The sequence below is a fragment of the Falco biarmicus genome, chromosome 2 (genome assembly GCF_023638135.1).
Source record: "Falco biarmicus isolate bFalBia1 chromosome 2, bFalBia1.pri, whole genome shotgun sequence".
Lineage (NCBI taxonomy): Eukaryota > Metazoa > Chordata > Aves > Falconiformes > Falconidae > Falco > Falco biarmicus.
The window spans coordinates 90,538,549-90,554,366 of NC_079289.1; the positions used below are offsets into that span (position 1 = coordinate 90,538,549).

Genomic DNA, 15,818 nt, shown 5'->3' on the forward strand with positions numbered 1-15,818 from the left:
AGGGGAAAAATACTAGTGAAACTTAAAAATACAAGGACATATTTTATTCCACATCACTGTGAAACCAAAGCATCAAAAGCTTATGAAATTCAGCTTGCCAAGCACTCAATATAGGAGTGCTGGGAAAAGGAAAAAACCCCAAATAAACAAAACAACGTATAGCAAAATTTACTGGGAAGCTCACATTTTGAAATAAAGAAATGGAGTATTTTCTTGCTTAAGCTCCAGTAATAAGACTCTTAAGATATCAAAACCTGCCTAAATGTAAAATACAGTGAATAAATTAAACCAGTTTATTACTCACTCTTAGGAATAGCATCTTCATATCTAACTTTCAGAAACAAGCTATGGGTCAACTTAATACTTAACGAAGTAAGCCACAACATGAAATGCAATTTAATATCTAAAACCTAGGTGCAGTTTTCAGACAAAGTTTATTCAAGCTGTTGACTCTCCAACACAGTAGTTGTATCAGCCTTTCAAACTCATCCTGTGTTCTGATGACCTGATGACTTTCACCTGCTTTATTTATTATCAATAGCACTACAGATCCTGAGAATGGACCATTGTATTTATGCTGAGAATTAAAAAGAATTGCATTAATTTTCCTATCACTAGACTAGTTCCATACTGCTATGAGGAATGAAGCTGTATAAATGAAGCTGTATCACTGACTTAAATATATATGATTTTACAGAAGCCTAGCAACCAGCTCTCTCTCTCCCTCTCAAAAAAAGCCATTTTTCAAAATCATTCTTCTGACCATGATTTACAAATAACAGATGGGCCTGAGCCAGACAAACGCAAGCCTTTGCAAAGTTCCTAGCTCCTCACGTGTCAAGTTCAGCTTTTGTAATGTCATTACCTATTCACAAGTAGTTCCATACGTTCACTCAGTCACACCGAGACTAGCTCATTATCACACTGGCACTGCACAGAAAAAGCAGAAAACATGCAGCACTATAATTCTATGTAGTCTATAGACTACAGATTAACAGATTAATTAACAGATTAATTAATTAACAGATATCCAAACACTACTCACCACATGAAGAATTTTATTCTCTGTTTCATATACAGTGCAATCCTGAAAAAGTAAAGCAGAAAAGGCAGGTTAAATTGATCTAATCATTCGCCCTTTCTAGATTTATCCTTAAAAGGAATTAAACTGAATTGAAAAGTCTTCAGGGTGAAACAAAAGATTTCAAAAGGAACGGAAAGATTCATGTAACCGAAGTGTGAAGTCACCACAGAAAGGAAATACTGGTAAAGGTTTGAATCTATTTACTACTTCTTGTTGCTTCTTTTCCTGAAACAGATAATGATCTTCCTCAACTTTACACCCTTTTGGCACATACCAGCTAGTCACATGTACACCAGACAAGTGGCTTCAACCAACAGTCCCAGACCACTGACAAAAATTACCCGCTTTTAGTGGTAACACTGAAAGACAGAGGTGCCAGCAGTAGTCTGAAGTAACTATGAAAGATAACTGGGGGGCACAATTCCTGCTGAGCTGAGCTGAACTGGCATGTTTGTACACCCTGCCACAGAAGAGAAGGAAAACCCTGGCAGGCAAAAGAAGAGAAAAAGGAACCACTAGTTGTTTATAACACTCCATGCAATGGCAGGGAAGACAAACACAGAATACAAAACGCACAAGAAACTTGAGTTGGACCATCTTATTACATACAGTCTGTGGGGGACTGCACACACATTGTTGTCACCTTATGAAGCCTGCGAGGCGATTTCCACAAGCAAGGCTAACAGATGGGAGGCTGAGAGCTGTGAAAGTTTTTCTGACAGGTCAAAATCTCAGCGGATATAGTGGCATGGGATTAGTAAGGCATAAAGCACATGAAACACAACTAACACTGGCGAAATAACCACTTTTCTAAGTTCATCAGACGCTGTAGCTTCATGGGAGTTAGCGTAAGCTCTGTTTAGAATGGACTTTATAGCCCACCTAATAACCCACATGAAAAATGTGACCAAGTTTCATGTTTTAAGTCTGATTTTTAAATCAGTTTATCCTGTTAGAAAACCAACTTTATTATATGCAACCATTTAAAAAAACCTAACTTCTAATCCATGAAAGGCTTCTAGTGTTACTTAGGCAAGAAAAGCCAATGTGTTCTTAAGCTTTATATAAAGCAACCTATGCAGAAGCAGCAGGTTGATCATGTATTTTCCTAATAACAGCTGTTGGCATTCAGGAAACATTTGCCAGTAAGTATAGCTGGAAAGCAAATCTAACATGCTTAATTATATGCAGACATCAATGAAGTATTTGCAATCTCAGTAGCAAAACACACATTTCATCGCTTTATGTGGGAAGGCATGTAACATTTTCAATCTGGATACATCTATGTTCTACATGGTTTCTTATGAATCATTTTGCAAAAATAGCAGGAAGTGATTGTAATGTTCATATTGAAGGGAAAAAAAAAGTGCTTTTAAGCAGACATAATTATTTAATTGGTAATAGGAAGACTTTACTATAAGTTTAAACATTCAGTTTAAAAAGGATACTGTTTTGAGAAGTCTCACTACTAAGGGAGGAAGGATTCTGGGTTCTTAGATGCTGTAGAGGTTCATTACAACCAAGAAACCAGTGAATAACAGAGAAACACTGTTACATCCTTGAAATTAAACTCTTTCACAAAATCATGATGAAAGCTAAAGAAACATGCTCATTCCTGACAAGCCAAGAGTGTATATATATAAAAGAATAATTTCTGAAGCTACAAAAGACAGTAAAGCAAGTGGAAAACTTCTCAGGCATCCAGTCTATGTATAGAGGCAGGTGGCCTCCCTCTTAAAATTCTCTCCTCAACACACAATTCCCTATCAATCCATGGGCTGGGAAGAGGAATTGCTAAATGAGTTCATCACACAGCAGACAGCTGATCGTTGATGCTACATCTTCATATTCAGGCACGAGAAAAATTAACAGTTCAATAACCCATAAAAGACATAAGAACTGAATGAGAGTAAACACAATGCTTAAGTAAAAAAACAATTCCCAAATATACTTTTTCCATACATGAATAACAGCCAAGTAAACATAATTCAAGCATGAACTCAGGGAAGCGTGCAGGAATGCAAAGATCCATAGGCATAGCCCAGAGTAGCCCTGAAGTCTAGGATTCAAATAAACCTAGGAAAGGTCACCAAGCTGATCCCTGCATCACAGCAAGCTCATTTTAACTTCCTGCGGCCACCCCTAGAGAATGAGGGCTGAGACTGCTTCTGAATGATCCCAAAAGCAAAACCTACATGTCTACATGTCACTTTCATAGTGAACAGTGTATTTCCCCTTAGACCTTGTAAGTCACTCCATTGCTTTGTGCTTTGTCTTTAAGCAAGTGCTGAGGATAGCTGTGCCCACACTCCTCAAACATCCTTTAGGTAGACCGATAAACTGAATGCTTATTACTGGGGGCCTTTACCATTTACAATCATTGCTTTTTCATACCCATTTCATTTCAACTAAAAGAGCCTAAAGCACTTGAGAACTATAAAAGGAGTCGCTAACTATGCAATTAGAAATAAATTTGTATGCCTAATAGCACACCACCCACAGCTGGAGAACATCTCTTCCTCCCATACCTAGGCTACAAGCCCATATCTTATTCCTGAAAGATCTTCTTAAATATCTGTTTAACCACAGCATCAAAACATTGCAATTAAGTAATAAACAGATCATATGCAAGTTTAACATCAACTTTTTTCTACTTTAGAAAAGCAGGATCACAGAAAAAAATCTGCAACCAAGCTTTACTCCTACACAAGCTAATAATTTGCTATTCACTTGGAGAAACAATACTGTCATTATCCCTGAACTAAAATACACAGATATAGCAAGGAAGAGATATTTTTTCTACCTGCTTATTCTCTGAGCTTCACACATATATCCACTGACTTACTATAAACAAAACTATATGGTCTTCATCTAAATGATCAACCAAAACAGCTGAAACAAAATAAGGTGGTCTTCTAAATGTGCATTATTTTCTAAAAGATTAAGAACAGAGATTGCTAATAAAGCAACAAAAGCAGTTCTGTGTTACTTGATAGTTCCTGAAGATGTAGTCAAATACTGGCCATTGGCAGGTTCCAGAGAGGAAAATGGGAAAGTACCATCCACAAAGAAAGAGAAATAGGAGGGGAATAAGGCGGAACAACTTAATTACTAATATCAGATTTTCATGGTCACTCTTTCCAGCTCTGCCTCATGCATGAAAAATGACAAAAGTGACCTTTGTAGAGGCAGCTGGAACTAGGCTAAGATCCTATAAAAAGGGAAACATGAGGTCCAAAAAAGGAAGAAAAAGGGAAAAAATGCAGTAAGGGACGAAGGTAAGAACAACAAGAACAAACCACAACAATCAGGGATAGGGTTCTTCTGCGCTTGCAATCCCAGTATAATTTTAAAATCTAGTTTTAAGACTAGCAAGACCTATGCTACTCTGCAACTGAAAGGCATCACTTACGTTTCTTCCGGAACTTCTGACCTTCATAACCCCAATTCTGCATTATTTCTACAAAGATTACAAGTTTTATTGGTGAAGATCCTATCACGATGTCGTAAGTCATAATTACTAAATAAATTTAAATTAAATCCAATGAATTAGACAGCACTGGCTGGTGACAATGTTGCAAAATGTACACATCTCACCCTACCCTGCCCCAGACATCGTTACAACAATTCACACATGAGGCAACATATATAGAATACAAATATTTGTGGACTTTATTTTTCAAAAGCAATGTCTACGATGCTTTGTTTTTCCATTTTATTTTCTTCCCCCCTCACTATTGTTGCCTTCTTTTTAAACATTTGTCTTAGTATATCACAGAAGTGGGGAATGTGGTCAGCTAATTACACCAGAACTTTTCTTACTCTTTAGTCCTTTTCTTTGAACCTCAGTTGCTTAAATCTCAACTCAAATTGTGAAGTACTGAGATCTGGAAGACCTCCAAACTCATCCTACTGCTCACATAGCCCACATGGAAGAAATGTTCATGCAGTTCTCCACCACCATAAATATGGGATAATATTCAGCAGAAAATACTTCTATTTTTGCGTATCTGGTTTACAAGTCTAAGTTGGCAACCTGTCAAATTACCTATTGCAATTACCTGTCAAACACTTCTCCTCTCAGCGTACTTGCAGGCTATAATCTTGAAACCGTTGTTACTACTACTATATTATTATTCACAGATTTGCAACATATTCTAGGCAGCCACTGCACTGCACTCTTCTTGGCACTCATAAGTTACTGTCAACTCCATGACTTAACTTCAGTACAAAGTTATGATAGCTCAAAAAATAAAATATATATGTACTAATAGTCAAGGGATACAAAAAGAGATAATTGTAGAAATTTGTTTATTAATTCTTGCAGCAACAAATCACCAACCATTTCAGTATTTTTAGTAATCCTTAGATCAGAGGGCTCAAGAGATGGCGTGGACTTCTTTCACTGTATTTTCTTGTTCAGCAGAATCCCTTACTTCCTCATGTATATTTAGTCATCCTAATTTATTTCTTCCTCTAAGGCAAGGAAATTTCCTAAGCAGAACTGATACAGAAGCAGATTACACGACTGTCAAGAACAAAAACCAGATCTCCGGATTCTCGTATAACATATTAGCTCAAATATGTCCTTCGTGAATTTGTATAATAGCAGTTTTGCTCAAAAGCAGGCTGTATGGTGCTGCAGATGTGGAGTCAACTGGAGAAACTTGCAAAGAACAAGAGTTTGCCATGAGAGCATTTGTTCTCCAGGCAGCTTTCAAGCTGCTTCTAGTGGATCTTCTTCACTGTCTTTTTCATTTGTTTTCCTCTACAGTCCAAATGAATTTACATGAAGGCAATTTACATGTGTGTGTTTGTGTATATTGCAATGGTTTAACTAGTGTTTTGCTGAGAAAATGTAGGCCAGGTTAGGAACACCATGTTAAAAGCGGTGGTGAAATTGCCTGGGAAGTGCATCTTTCATGAGCAATCCCACACATCTTCCATGCCTAGTTTTAAGAGGGCAACAGCTAGATTTTATGTACTGCTCAAAAACAGATGTCTGATAGAATTGCTGTCACCATTATTTTGAAGTTACAGAAAATGTAATAAAGTATGTAACTCCAGTTCTCTATTTGTAACAAAAATAATGAATTACATGATTGCTAAAAGAGGGTTCAGACTCTCATACTTTGCCAAACCTCTGGCATAAAATCTCTCTTAGGCAATGTAGCCATTGGTTGGAATTAAGCCAAGCCATCCTTTAAATCCCTTTGCTTCTCAAATTGATTAAAACTGTAACTGAATCCTTTAATACCAGTATATGTCAAATGGACAGTCTGTCGGTCTTGCTACTTAGCAACAATAAAAAATAATTAACTTGAGAATGCTTAGATCATAACTTCCAGTCCCCCTGGCCTCCACACAGCACCATCAAAACTAAGCTGCTCTGGCTTCAAGGAGCCCGTTCTGATCCTCTTCAAGTGTCACTAGCTCTAGGGAATTTATGCCATTGGCTCTAGAAAGGCTCGTTTGGTTTGAATTCTGCCCAATTCAGCTATGGCAAGAAAGCCACAAGACTGAGGTTTGCTGGAGTCGTCACTGAAGATTCTTAGAAAAGTTCTCAACAAAAATGACAAAGCCTAAAGCTTTGCCAATACATAAAGAAGGCAAAAGTTTCCTAGCTTTCATAGTACCTTCATTTATTACTACCCTTCATTGCTTTTCTCAGACCAAGACAATGGTACATACTTTCCAAAGAGGTGTAAGATAGGTTAGGTTAATTTAGCTTTTTTCTACTTATAAAATGTATGGAAAATATATCTAATACAACTGATGGTAGGATTAAGCAGTAACAACTTAGAAACAATAAACCTGATTGATATAATATAGGCTATAGCAAAATACTGTGTTCTGTAGAGCATGACAACTAGAAAACTGAGGCACATTGGGGAACTTTGCTCAGACTGTGATTTACAGGTATGCCTGGATAATTACTGGAATAATACAATACAAATTGCCAGATATACAGTTCTGTTTAAGTCCCTCCTCTCCAACCCTCCTTCACATAAACAAGAAACAAAAAACTCTTAAATACCCACAAAGATACAGAAGTTGACAAGCTAACGTTCTCCACTGGCAACAGGCAAAGATTATTATGCAAAATTAAGAGCATGACACAGGCAGAGATTCCCTGAGATGCTTTGCCACATCATAGATTTTAAGAGGTCTAGCAGGACTTTGGACACAAAAGGTGTGGGCCTTGGGGACACTGACAATTACAAATGTTTGGAATAGACAGAGGGGAAAGGAAATAGCTTTTTCCTGTCTCATTACCTAAAATGCAATAGCAAGCTCCTTTTAAACTATGCAACAGCACAGTGCCTGCACAGGTAACCTTTGGCTGCTGCCATACAAAATGAATTTTAAAAATTACAGTCTTTGTTAAAAACCAATACATTATTTCTAAGTGGACATCACAAAATACATGCTTTCCCTGACTTTCTTCCCACTGAGCTGCTCCAAAAGTCTTCTGTCATGGCTATCCCTCCTCCTTCTGACTGCCACAGTCCCAGTGAGCTCTGTCCTCAACTCTCCCCTTTTCTGCAATCTCTTCCCTACTGCTCAGCAGCCTCCTAAAACCATGCTGCTTTAATTATCATCTCTGTGCAGATGAGTCACAGAGCTCTCATCCCTTCTGTTCACATTCGCAGTTCAGAATCTCCTTCTGGATATTTGCCACCAGCCCTAACACAGTATGCTGAAAAGCTGAAATCACGTTTCTTCCTAAGCCCTCCCTACTCCTCTCTTCTTTCCCTATCTCTGTCAACAATTCCACCACCTTATGTCCCACAAGCTCACAACCAGGGTGCCATTTTCAACTCCTCTTCGCTTCCCACACAAATCCTGTCAATTTTCTTCCCACTGCTGTTCAGAAATATTTGCTTTCTTTCCCATTTATGCTACCATTATTTAATCTTTGTGGTTTCTTGCCACTGGGTCTATGGCATCCTCACTCTATTATTACTCCCTGGCCATTCTGCGTTAAAGCCAGGGCCCATCTGTATCTGCAGCAACCCACTCTGTCCTCTCTCATCAGAAACGTGTGAGAACTGACAGATAGGAGAAACCAGAATGGTGAGCACACACCATTTAAGATACTAAGGGAAGAGGGGAAAAAAAAAAAATCTCTGTTGTGAAAAATATAATACAAGCTATTAAAAACAAATACTACATAAAAGGACATTACCTATGCAATCTACACAAATGCTTCTAGAGCCTTTCCCTGAATATTTAATGAACCTGCAGTTCTCCAAGGTCATAACCCTTGTGTACAAACTAGCAGTAATTACCCAGCTTACTGAGTACAAAGAATTGCCTTAATTTTATTTAAACAATCTGTGTGGAGTGGCACCTATCACCATAGTAACAGAATACTTCATGTAAAAATTTAACACAACTTACATAAATCACCCACAGATCAAACAACTACTGGGAAAAACTGCTTGCTGGATTAAGAGAGATGCAATGTGTATACTAAGCTCTTTTCTTCCCTGTTTCTGAAGGAATTCTTCATTTCCAATTATTTTTACTCTTCTTTCTGTAAATGACATCATGCTTTCCTTTGGGACCTGGTCACATATTAGTTCTTAATATCCATATAGACAGTAACACTTCTTCCTACTGTGCCATTTCTAAAATGAGCTGGTATACCACCAGGTCAGAAACCATAGCAAGTATTTTAGCATTGACTAATATCACACTGATACTTACTCATATATCCTGCTAGAATCTAAGCACTTACATGATCTAAATTGAATTTCAGATCTTAGGGTGATTTCTCTATGCAGCAGCAGGTAAATTTTAAATCCACTGAAACTACCAACAAATGAGAGGCTGAAAATGAGGCAAAAATGTTCCATCCACAAGTGAAAAAACAAAGTCAAAATACCCTTTCTTTCCACACTTCTAATGCAGAAAAATAAGCGTCATGCATTCAGAACTAAATCTTTTATTGCTGACATGCAAAATAGAGTTTGTAGCACAATGTGTTGTGCAGATCTTAAGCTTTCAATGTCACTTGCAAGACCATTTAGAGGTAAGTAACCTCTTAATTTTTCACTTCTGCTTTTTCTCTAGTACTGCCATGAAAAAGAATTCTGGTTTATAAAGCACAGTTGCAGCGCAATATGTTTCATATAGAGCCTAGGTGGTTATTCTGCCAACAGAGAAAAAATTAATTGCACGTGAGAAAAAGTAATGATATTTAGATAGGTGGCATTTCAGGCTCAGCTATGACTTGAATGTTTCATATTGGATCATCTGAAATTCTTTATGTATTTTTAATGGCTTTAAGCAAACAAAGACACACATACCTCACATTATTTTCCTGAAATAAAGACTGACCCTACACTTTTTCATGCTTAAGGCTTCTACAAGCTACTTAGGAAAATATAGTTTCTGTAATTCACTATACTGAAGTGAAACGTTGCTTCACTGTAGCCAGCTGCAGAAATCATACTGTCTCTGGAAAGGGAAATCAGTTTCCAAAGTAAAAGAAATGCAGAGTCTCAGTCTTCACTTCTACTGATATGACCAACATAATTTTAATCCATCTTCATTAATGATTAAATTTAGCATTTATAAAGAATTACACAGGAAGCATGGCATATCCTGTTTGCCTCTATTCAAATGGAAACTGTGATGCCACTTAACGTGCAGTGCACTGACACAGTGCTCACAACAATCAGTCTAAGAAAAAAAGGTTTTCTTTAAAGTAAACATAGGAGATACTGAAACACATTTTTCCCCGTCTACACTTCATCTCAGTTTCCATCAACTTTCTGCTACTTTATGCAAGTGCTTCCATGAGTGCATGAATTAACCCAACAGTCCCTGACTCATTCACTGTCACCTTGACCCACCCAGGCTCCTTTTCTTGGAAAAATTTAGCAGGTGCATTTGTTTACCAGCATATGGCCCATCAAAAAGACTACTCTATTTTACAAATTATTCAGCTATGTGTTTCATTTTTCCCCATGTTCAGAGGCTGCAAAACATTAACCTGGAAGAAAACAAAACAAAACAAAACAAACAAGCCAATACCAACCCATTTTTACTTTTTAGTCACTAAGCTTCTTACATACTCAGCAATCTTTTTGGGGTTTTGGGGATGTTTTCTTTCTTCTTCCACCCACAAGGTAAAGAAACAACTTTCTTTAAGAATGGAAAAAAACCCAGAGCTAACAAATTCACAAGGCTTTACAGGGTGGGTTTTTATTTAAGCATGCTGTTGCTTCATCAGCTACTTTGAAAATATCACATTATAGACTACACAAGTTTTGGGGAAAAAAATAAACTCTTTACAGCATGTATCTCAAAGACAACTAATGAGGCATCAAATTATTTCTAGTAGTGGTTCATAACCCTATAGACTATTTTTGATATTTTAACCTTTGAGCTGCTCTGAGTCCAATCCTATTTCAAAAAGGACTTTGGAACTTAAATCAAAAGAAAAAACAATATACCTACAAGTAAGGCATTCAAGGGAAACAAAAAAGTGTAATAAAATAGCAGAAATAAACTACCAGAATCACAAAAAGGCATCAATGTTGAGCACCTCAAGTACTTTTACATTACATTAAATCACAACTGAAATTTTCCATAAAAGTGTGCTATAGAGAAATAAGTTACTCTACTATGAAAAGAGAAAAACATTGTTAAAGAGCATAAATTGAAACTACTCTGAAAGAGCTTCTTGTAAACAAAAACCAGTTTCATATTTCCAACAATTCTTTAAATTCTGTTTTACCTTATACATTATACAATGATTTCTAAATGTGAAGAAAACAATTGCACAGGTTAATACATATCCTGAAACACCACTGCTGCTGAGAAATTGTTTGAACCTTACGCAACAGAAAATCTTGCATAAGAGAAGCACCTGAAGGATACAAGGCAAGTCTAAATTTCTATCAGCGTTACTTGCAATGAGTTATAACATTCCCAGATGAATACTATTTGGATTCCATGTACAATAGGCAGATATTGCCTGGGTACTGTTTTCAAGGGGGTCTTCTTAATTCTGTTTTTAACTTTTCACCATATCTGTACCCACTTGCACACTTAACCCTCCTACTTGCACACTTATCAGAAATGGGGCATTTTGTATAAACAGTGTATTATGCATATAGATATATTAAATTCCAAGAACATGGCCTCCTCACCATGAAGTATTTTCATAAAAAAAGGGGGAGAGGAAAGGGATTATTACCACAGCAGGCTAGCAAAGATTTTTCTGCAAGCATTTGATAATAAAATTGTGGTGGAAGGAATAATATTGACAATTTAAATTAGAAACTTTAAAATTTAATACATAACTGTTTCCATCAAACACATGTTGCTTTGAAAATACCAACAATCCAGAAGCACAAAGCAGTTTTAATGAGAAACTGATCAAACATTCATGCCACTAAACTGTTAAAGCCAGTTTATTAGCTAAAGATACCTGAGGTAATTAGCTACTTGGTATGAGCTAAAATTCAAAAAATTTAACGTATATTTAGCGAGTCCTTAAAGTCCTTAATAATTGGTACTTAAAATAAACAGTGAGGAATTGTGAAATAAAAGATTATATGAGAGATACTTAGTAACAATAGTACTAAGGATTTAATTATTATTCTCTATTCATGTATTTGATACTGGCCTTACCAAATAAACACAGCCATTTTATATTATTGTATTTCAATTCTGAGTTGGGGCAGGGGGCTAAGAAAGTAAACTCCCTTTTTATCCTTTAAACTAGAAAACAAGCTTACACTTAGTTTCTCAGTGAGACTTAATATTGGAAACATTTGTTTTGTAACATTGTCATGCAAGTTACAGCCTTTTGATTATAAAAAACACATCGCACAAAAATAGTGCATTACTCAAGAAATAAATTGTGATCCTTTTCAGTATCTTTTATCTGAAAGACACCAATGGCTAGAAGCCCAACAAAGATCACCCCACTAGCATGTGAAGTGAGTCTATCAAGGCATGATGTTTATGGACACTTACTTTTTCTAATTTCAAACACCTTTAAATGGAGAATTAACTCAAAAACATTCAGCTGAGGCACAGGGCACTTCTATATGTGCACTATATTAGGGCTTTTAGCTCAAAATCCCATGTGCCTATATGTCCAGACAGAGTACTTGTGGATGGCTGTATTGGTCCTTCTTAGCTATCTTCCATCCTGGCCACCACCTCCCAAATTGCATCACTCAGGTTCTCACCCAATGTCACACAAAATCTGAGTTTACCTCCAAATGTTGCTGTGAGACAGATGACATGAGAAGTATGCTCTGTGACAACAGTGCAAGCCCGATCCATGTCACCCGATCCATGACTGTTCTTGATCTCCATCCCTGTTGCACAGAACTGCTTCTACTGCATAGTCTCACTTCAGAAAGGTGTTTAGGCAGAGAAGTAATTGCAGTGAAGCTTTTATAAAGGAGTATTTCCAAGGCCTACAGCTATGCTTCTGCTGAAGCATCTTGCTAAGTAAATCCCACAAGACATTAAAGCTGTGAGATAAACATCAGTGGTTTTAAAACCAAATAAACACAGCAAATCATTGTGAAAGCTGATTAAAGAAAGTAAAAATAATGACAAGTGCTACTAATGTTCACTACTAACTACGGCATTCGGCAGTAAAGTCTTCTTCAAATGTCTGGTAACTTACAAATTCGATATAAAATTAGACTTTTCAGATATTCCCAAGATTTCCAGGGTTTTAATTCTAAAGAAGAAAGCTTCTTTAGTGAAACCTTAGTGGATTCCTGAAGAATAACAGCATTGAGAATGATAGTAAAAGCCACCTACAGACTGCCTAAGAAAGCAATAAATCCTCTGTTCCTTACAGTTATTATTGTAGCTACTGCTACCTTTCTAAAACAGAACAAGCACACTTAAAAGGACCAGTTCCTGGCACACTCTGAAGCTGAACACCCCAGCTAAGTCAATCACAAGACTTTGATGAATGCCATAATGACAAGGAGTCACTCATGTTCTTCCTTATAGGCATTTGTGACTGGAACAATTCTGCTGATTCAAATTTACATCAATGAATGCACCAAAAGGGAAAAAAGCACAACCCAAAACAATTTGACACGCAAACCCCTCCACCTGTATGCCCATATCCCTTCAAAATCCATCTTGTACCATCACGAATGAACAGGTCCTTTTTACTTATTGCTGTGTAAAGCAGAAAACAGGTAATGGTCAGCCTCCAGTTCTGATGGGGAAGCAGATAGGTGTAGGAGAGAAAGGCATGGAGTGCAAGGTAATGGTAGCAAAAATCATTATAGTCTCACTGATGTTTTTAAATTCTTTTTTTAACTCCAGTGTTCTGCTGCAAGGGAAGAGTTGATTACAAAAATGAAACAAGAATGCAAGCCCTGAATTAAATAAGCCATCAGCAAGAAGGATGGCTTTAAGAGTGAAAACCTGCAGGAAGTGCCTATGAAACAATATCCTACAGTACTAAGGGGGAGAAAAAGAATCCCTAAGCCAAAATAAAACAGCTGCATAGAAGCAGATGATTAGTGTGAATACAAAGCAGGTTACAATAATAACTTGCAGTGCTCTGAGGGACCAGCTTCCGCTGGCAAATGTCCACTGCATGTTGGCCTGTTACTTGGGTCTTGGGCAATACACAGAAAATGGTTAAAACAAAATGTGTGCCATTCCACATTTTATTCCGAAGTCTGTCTCTAAGTAGGTACTATAACTCTAACTTTTTTAATTATTTAAGGGTTAAAGCACAGACACTCAGTAGATTTTCTTATCTTAGGCTTCATACTTCTAAGAGCATGCCATAATTCTGTCATTTTTTTCTTCTTTATCCATTTAGCACTGATAACGGGATGGGGGATGGGGGGACCCAAAAACACTTAATTCAATGAAGATACACTGACATTACAGTTAGCCTCAAAACACGCAAAATAATTCAAGCAAGCCATTAAGCCATAAAGCTTAATTTTAGCTTTTTTTCCTCTACCTTGACTAAAAAATAATTTTTGGTTAATAAAATCTGAGTGTTGGCTGTAGTTTAAACAACACCAAAAAAATTGTTTCAATCATGCTGGTGCTCAGTTGCTGTGGTGAATACTGGAGTTCTATTTTTAAATTGTATGAATGCCTTTAAAAAAGTCAAAGGTATAAAAAAACATACAGACTGTATATTCTTTTAATAAACCATTAAGCTTTATAAAAAACTGTTGTTAGCTCTGTTACAAAAAAAATTGTAACATTGAGTTCTGTGGGTCTTTCACAAAGAAAAAAACATTTTCTAATTAAATATAAATTATCGTAAGTTAGTGAAGTACTGAAACATACTTTGCATACAAAAGAAAAAAGCTTCTGAGGGAGAAAAAACACCTGATAACATGATACAACATTCTGTTTAAAGCCTTATGAAAGCACAATGAAGTTTTTCAGTGTGTTCAGTGATCATGTAAAAGAAAAGCTCAGTGAAGACATTTTGAAATTCTATTTTGGAATGTATTTGTTTTAAGTAGAGATAAAGCCACATGTGTCTGGGACTACTAAGGGAATTTTTCATCATTCTTCTGACTACAGTGCAATCCAATTTCAAAGCATGCTTCAATTTAGGCACATAAATGCTCCTTTTGACTTCAAAGTATGAATTCATGTACTGAACTGCTTCCTGATTGAGGAATCATGTCAGTTTTGGCAAAGATAAAAATGCTGTTCTCCACAGGTATTAAATAGTAACATTTGCTCTCATTCAGACTGAAAAACACACATAGAGAAATATTTACCTACATCATAGCTAATTAGTAGTATCATGGAAAGGGATGAATTTGTAAGGAAATGAACTGATACTGAGCTAATTCCTGGGAAATACTGTGGCAGTTGGTATTTTACCCACTTTCTCACTAATAGTGGACGCATGAAAAGGGATTGGATGGCTCTTCCCCTCAACTGAAAAACTGGATGGTGATGCTTTCCACAGCTACTTCTGTGGAAAACGAGCAGTTTGGCCAAGGCGAAGAGGTGCCCACCATGACTCCTTTTCCCAGAGTACTGACTCCTTCTTACAGCTCAACAAGGGCACAAGCAGCTACAGGGCAACAGATAAAAACCATGCATCGCGCAAAAGGCAGACAAGAAAATGAAGGCCTGGGCTCTTCTTTCACAGCCACCACCGCTGGCACCTCCATCCCAGTTTGAGGCAGGGTGATAGTGAGAAGCACATTGGGGAGCGCAGGGTGGCTGAAGGACAGGGCTGGCAGGGCCCTCAGGCCTGGGAAACAAACAGGCACTGTCACTGTGTGGCCTTTGGGGAGGGAACAACCCATGCTCCATTTCCACATCAAAACCCCACTTATAATTGAGGGGAAATTAATAATAATAATAATAACAATAATACAGAAAAGTGGGAAACTTTCATTTCCCAAGCTTGAACACGCACGATTAACAATACCGGTCTTCTCCAACTCAAGTGGGAGGCAAACCCAACTAACTGTCAGTGTTGCACACATTTATGAAAGGGTCAGAAAAAAATGCATTTCTTTTATAAAAGGGAGAATATCGTCATACAAAGTCATGCCAAGAAGCCATAGCAGAAGTTTAGCTTTTCCTCATTTTGAAGTGATGTTTCTGAAAACCAGGAAAAGTCTCCTCAGTGCTCCTACCTAGCCCACTCTCCCTTTCTCTTCACTCTACTTGCTCAAATGCAAACAGTCCCTCCAACTTTACTTGGCAGCACTGGTCCCTTCCCTCTGCT

The 15,818-nt window shown here is 37.2% G+C and overlaps 1 protein-coding gene across 5 annotated transcripts in view; it reads right to left on the reverse strand.

Moving 5' to 3' along the window:
• Positions 1–15,818, reverse strand: part of CNKSR2 (connector enhancer of kinase suppressor of Ras 2) — a 220,812-nt gene that overhangs the window by 141,230 nt on the left and 63,764 nt on the right. For all 5 annotated transcript variants that reach the window (XM_056329480.1, XM_056329479.1, XM_056329476.1 and 2 more), the window contains exon 5: positions 1,046–1,087. In XM_056329480.1, coding sequence (XP_056185455.1) covers positions 1,046–1,087 — 42 coding nt within the window. The remainder of the gene's footprint in view (positions 1–1,045; positions 1,088–15,818) is intronic.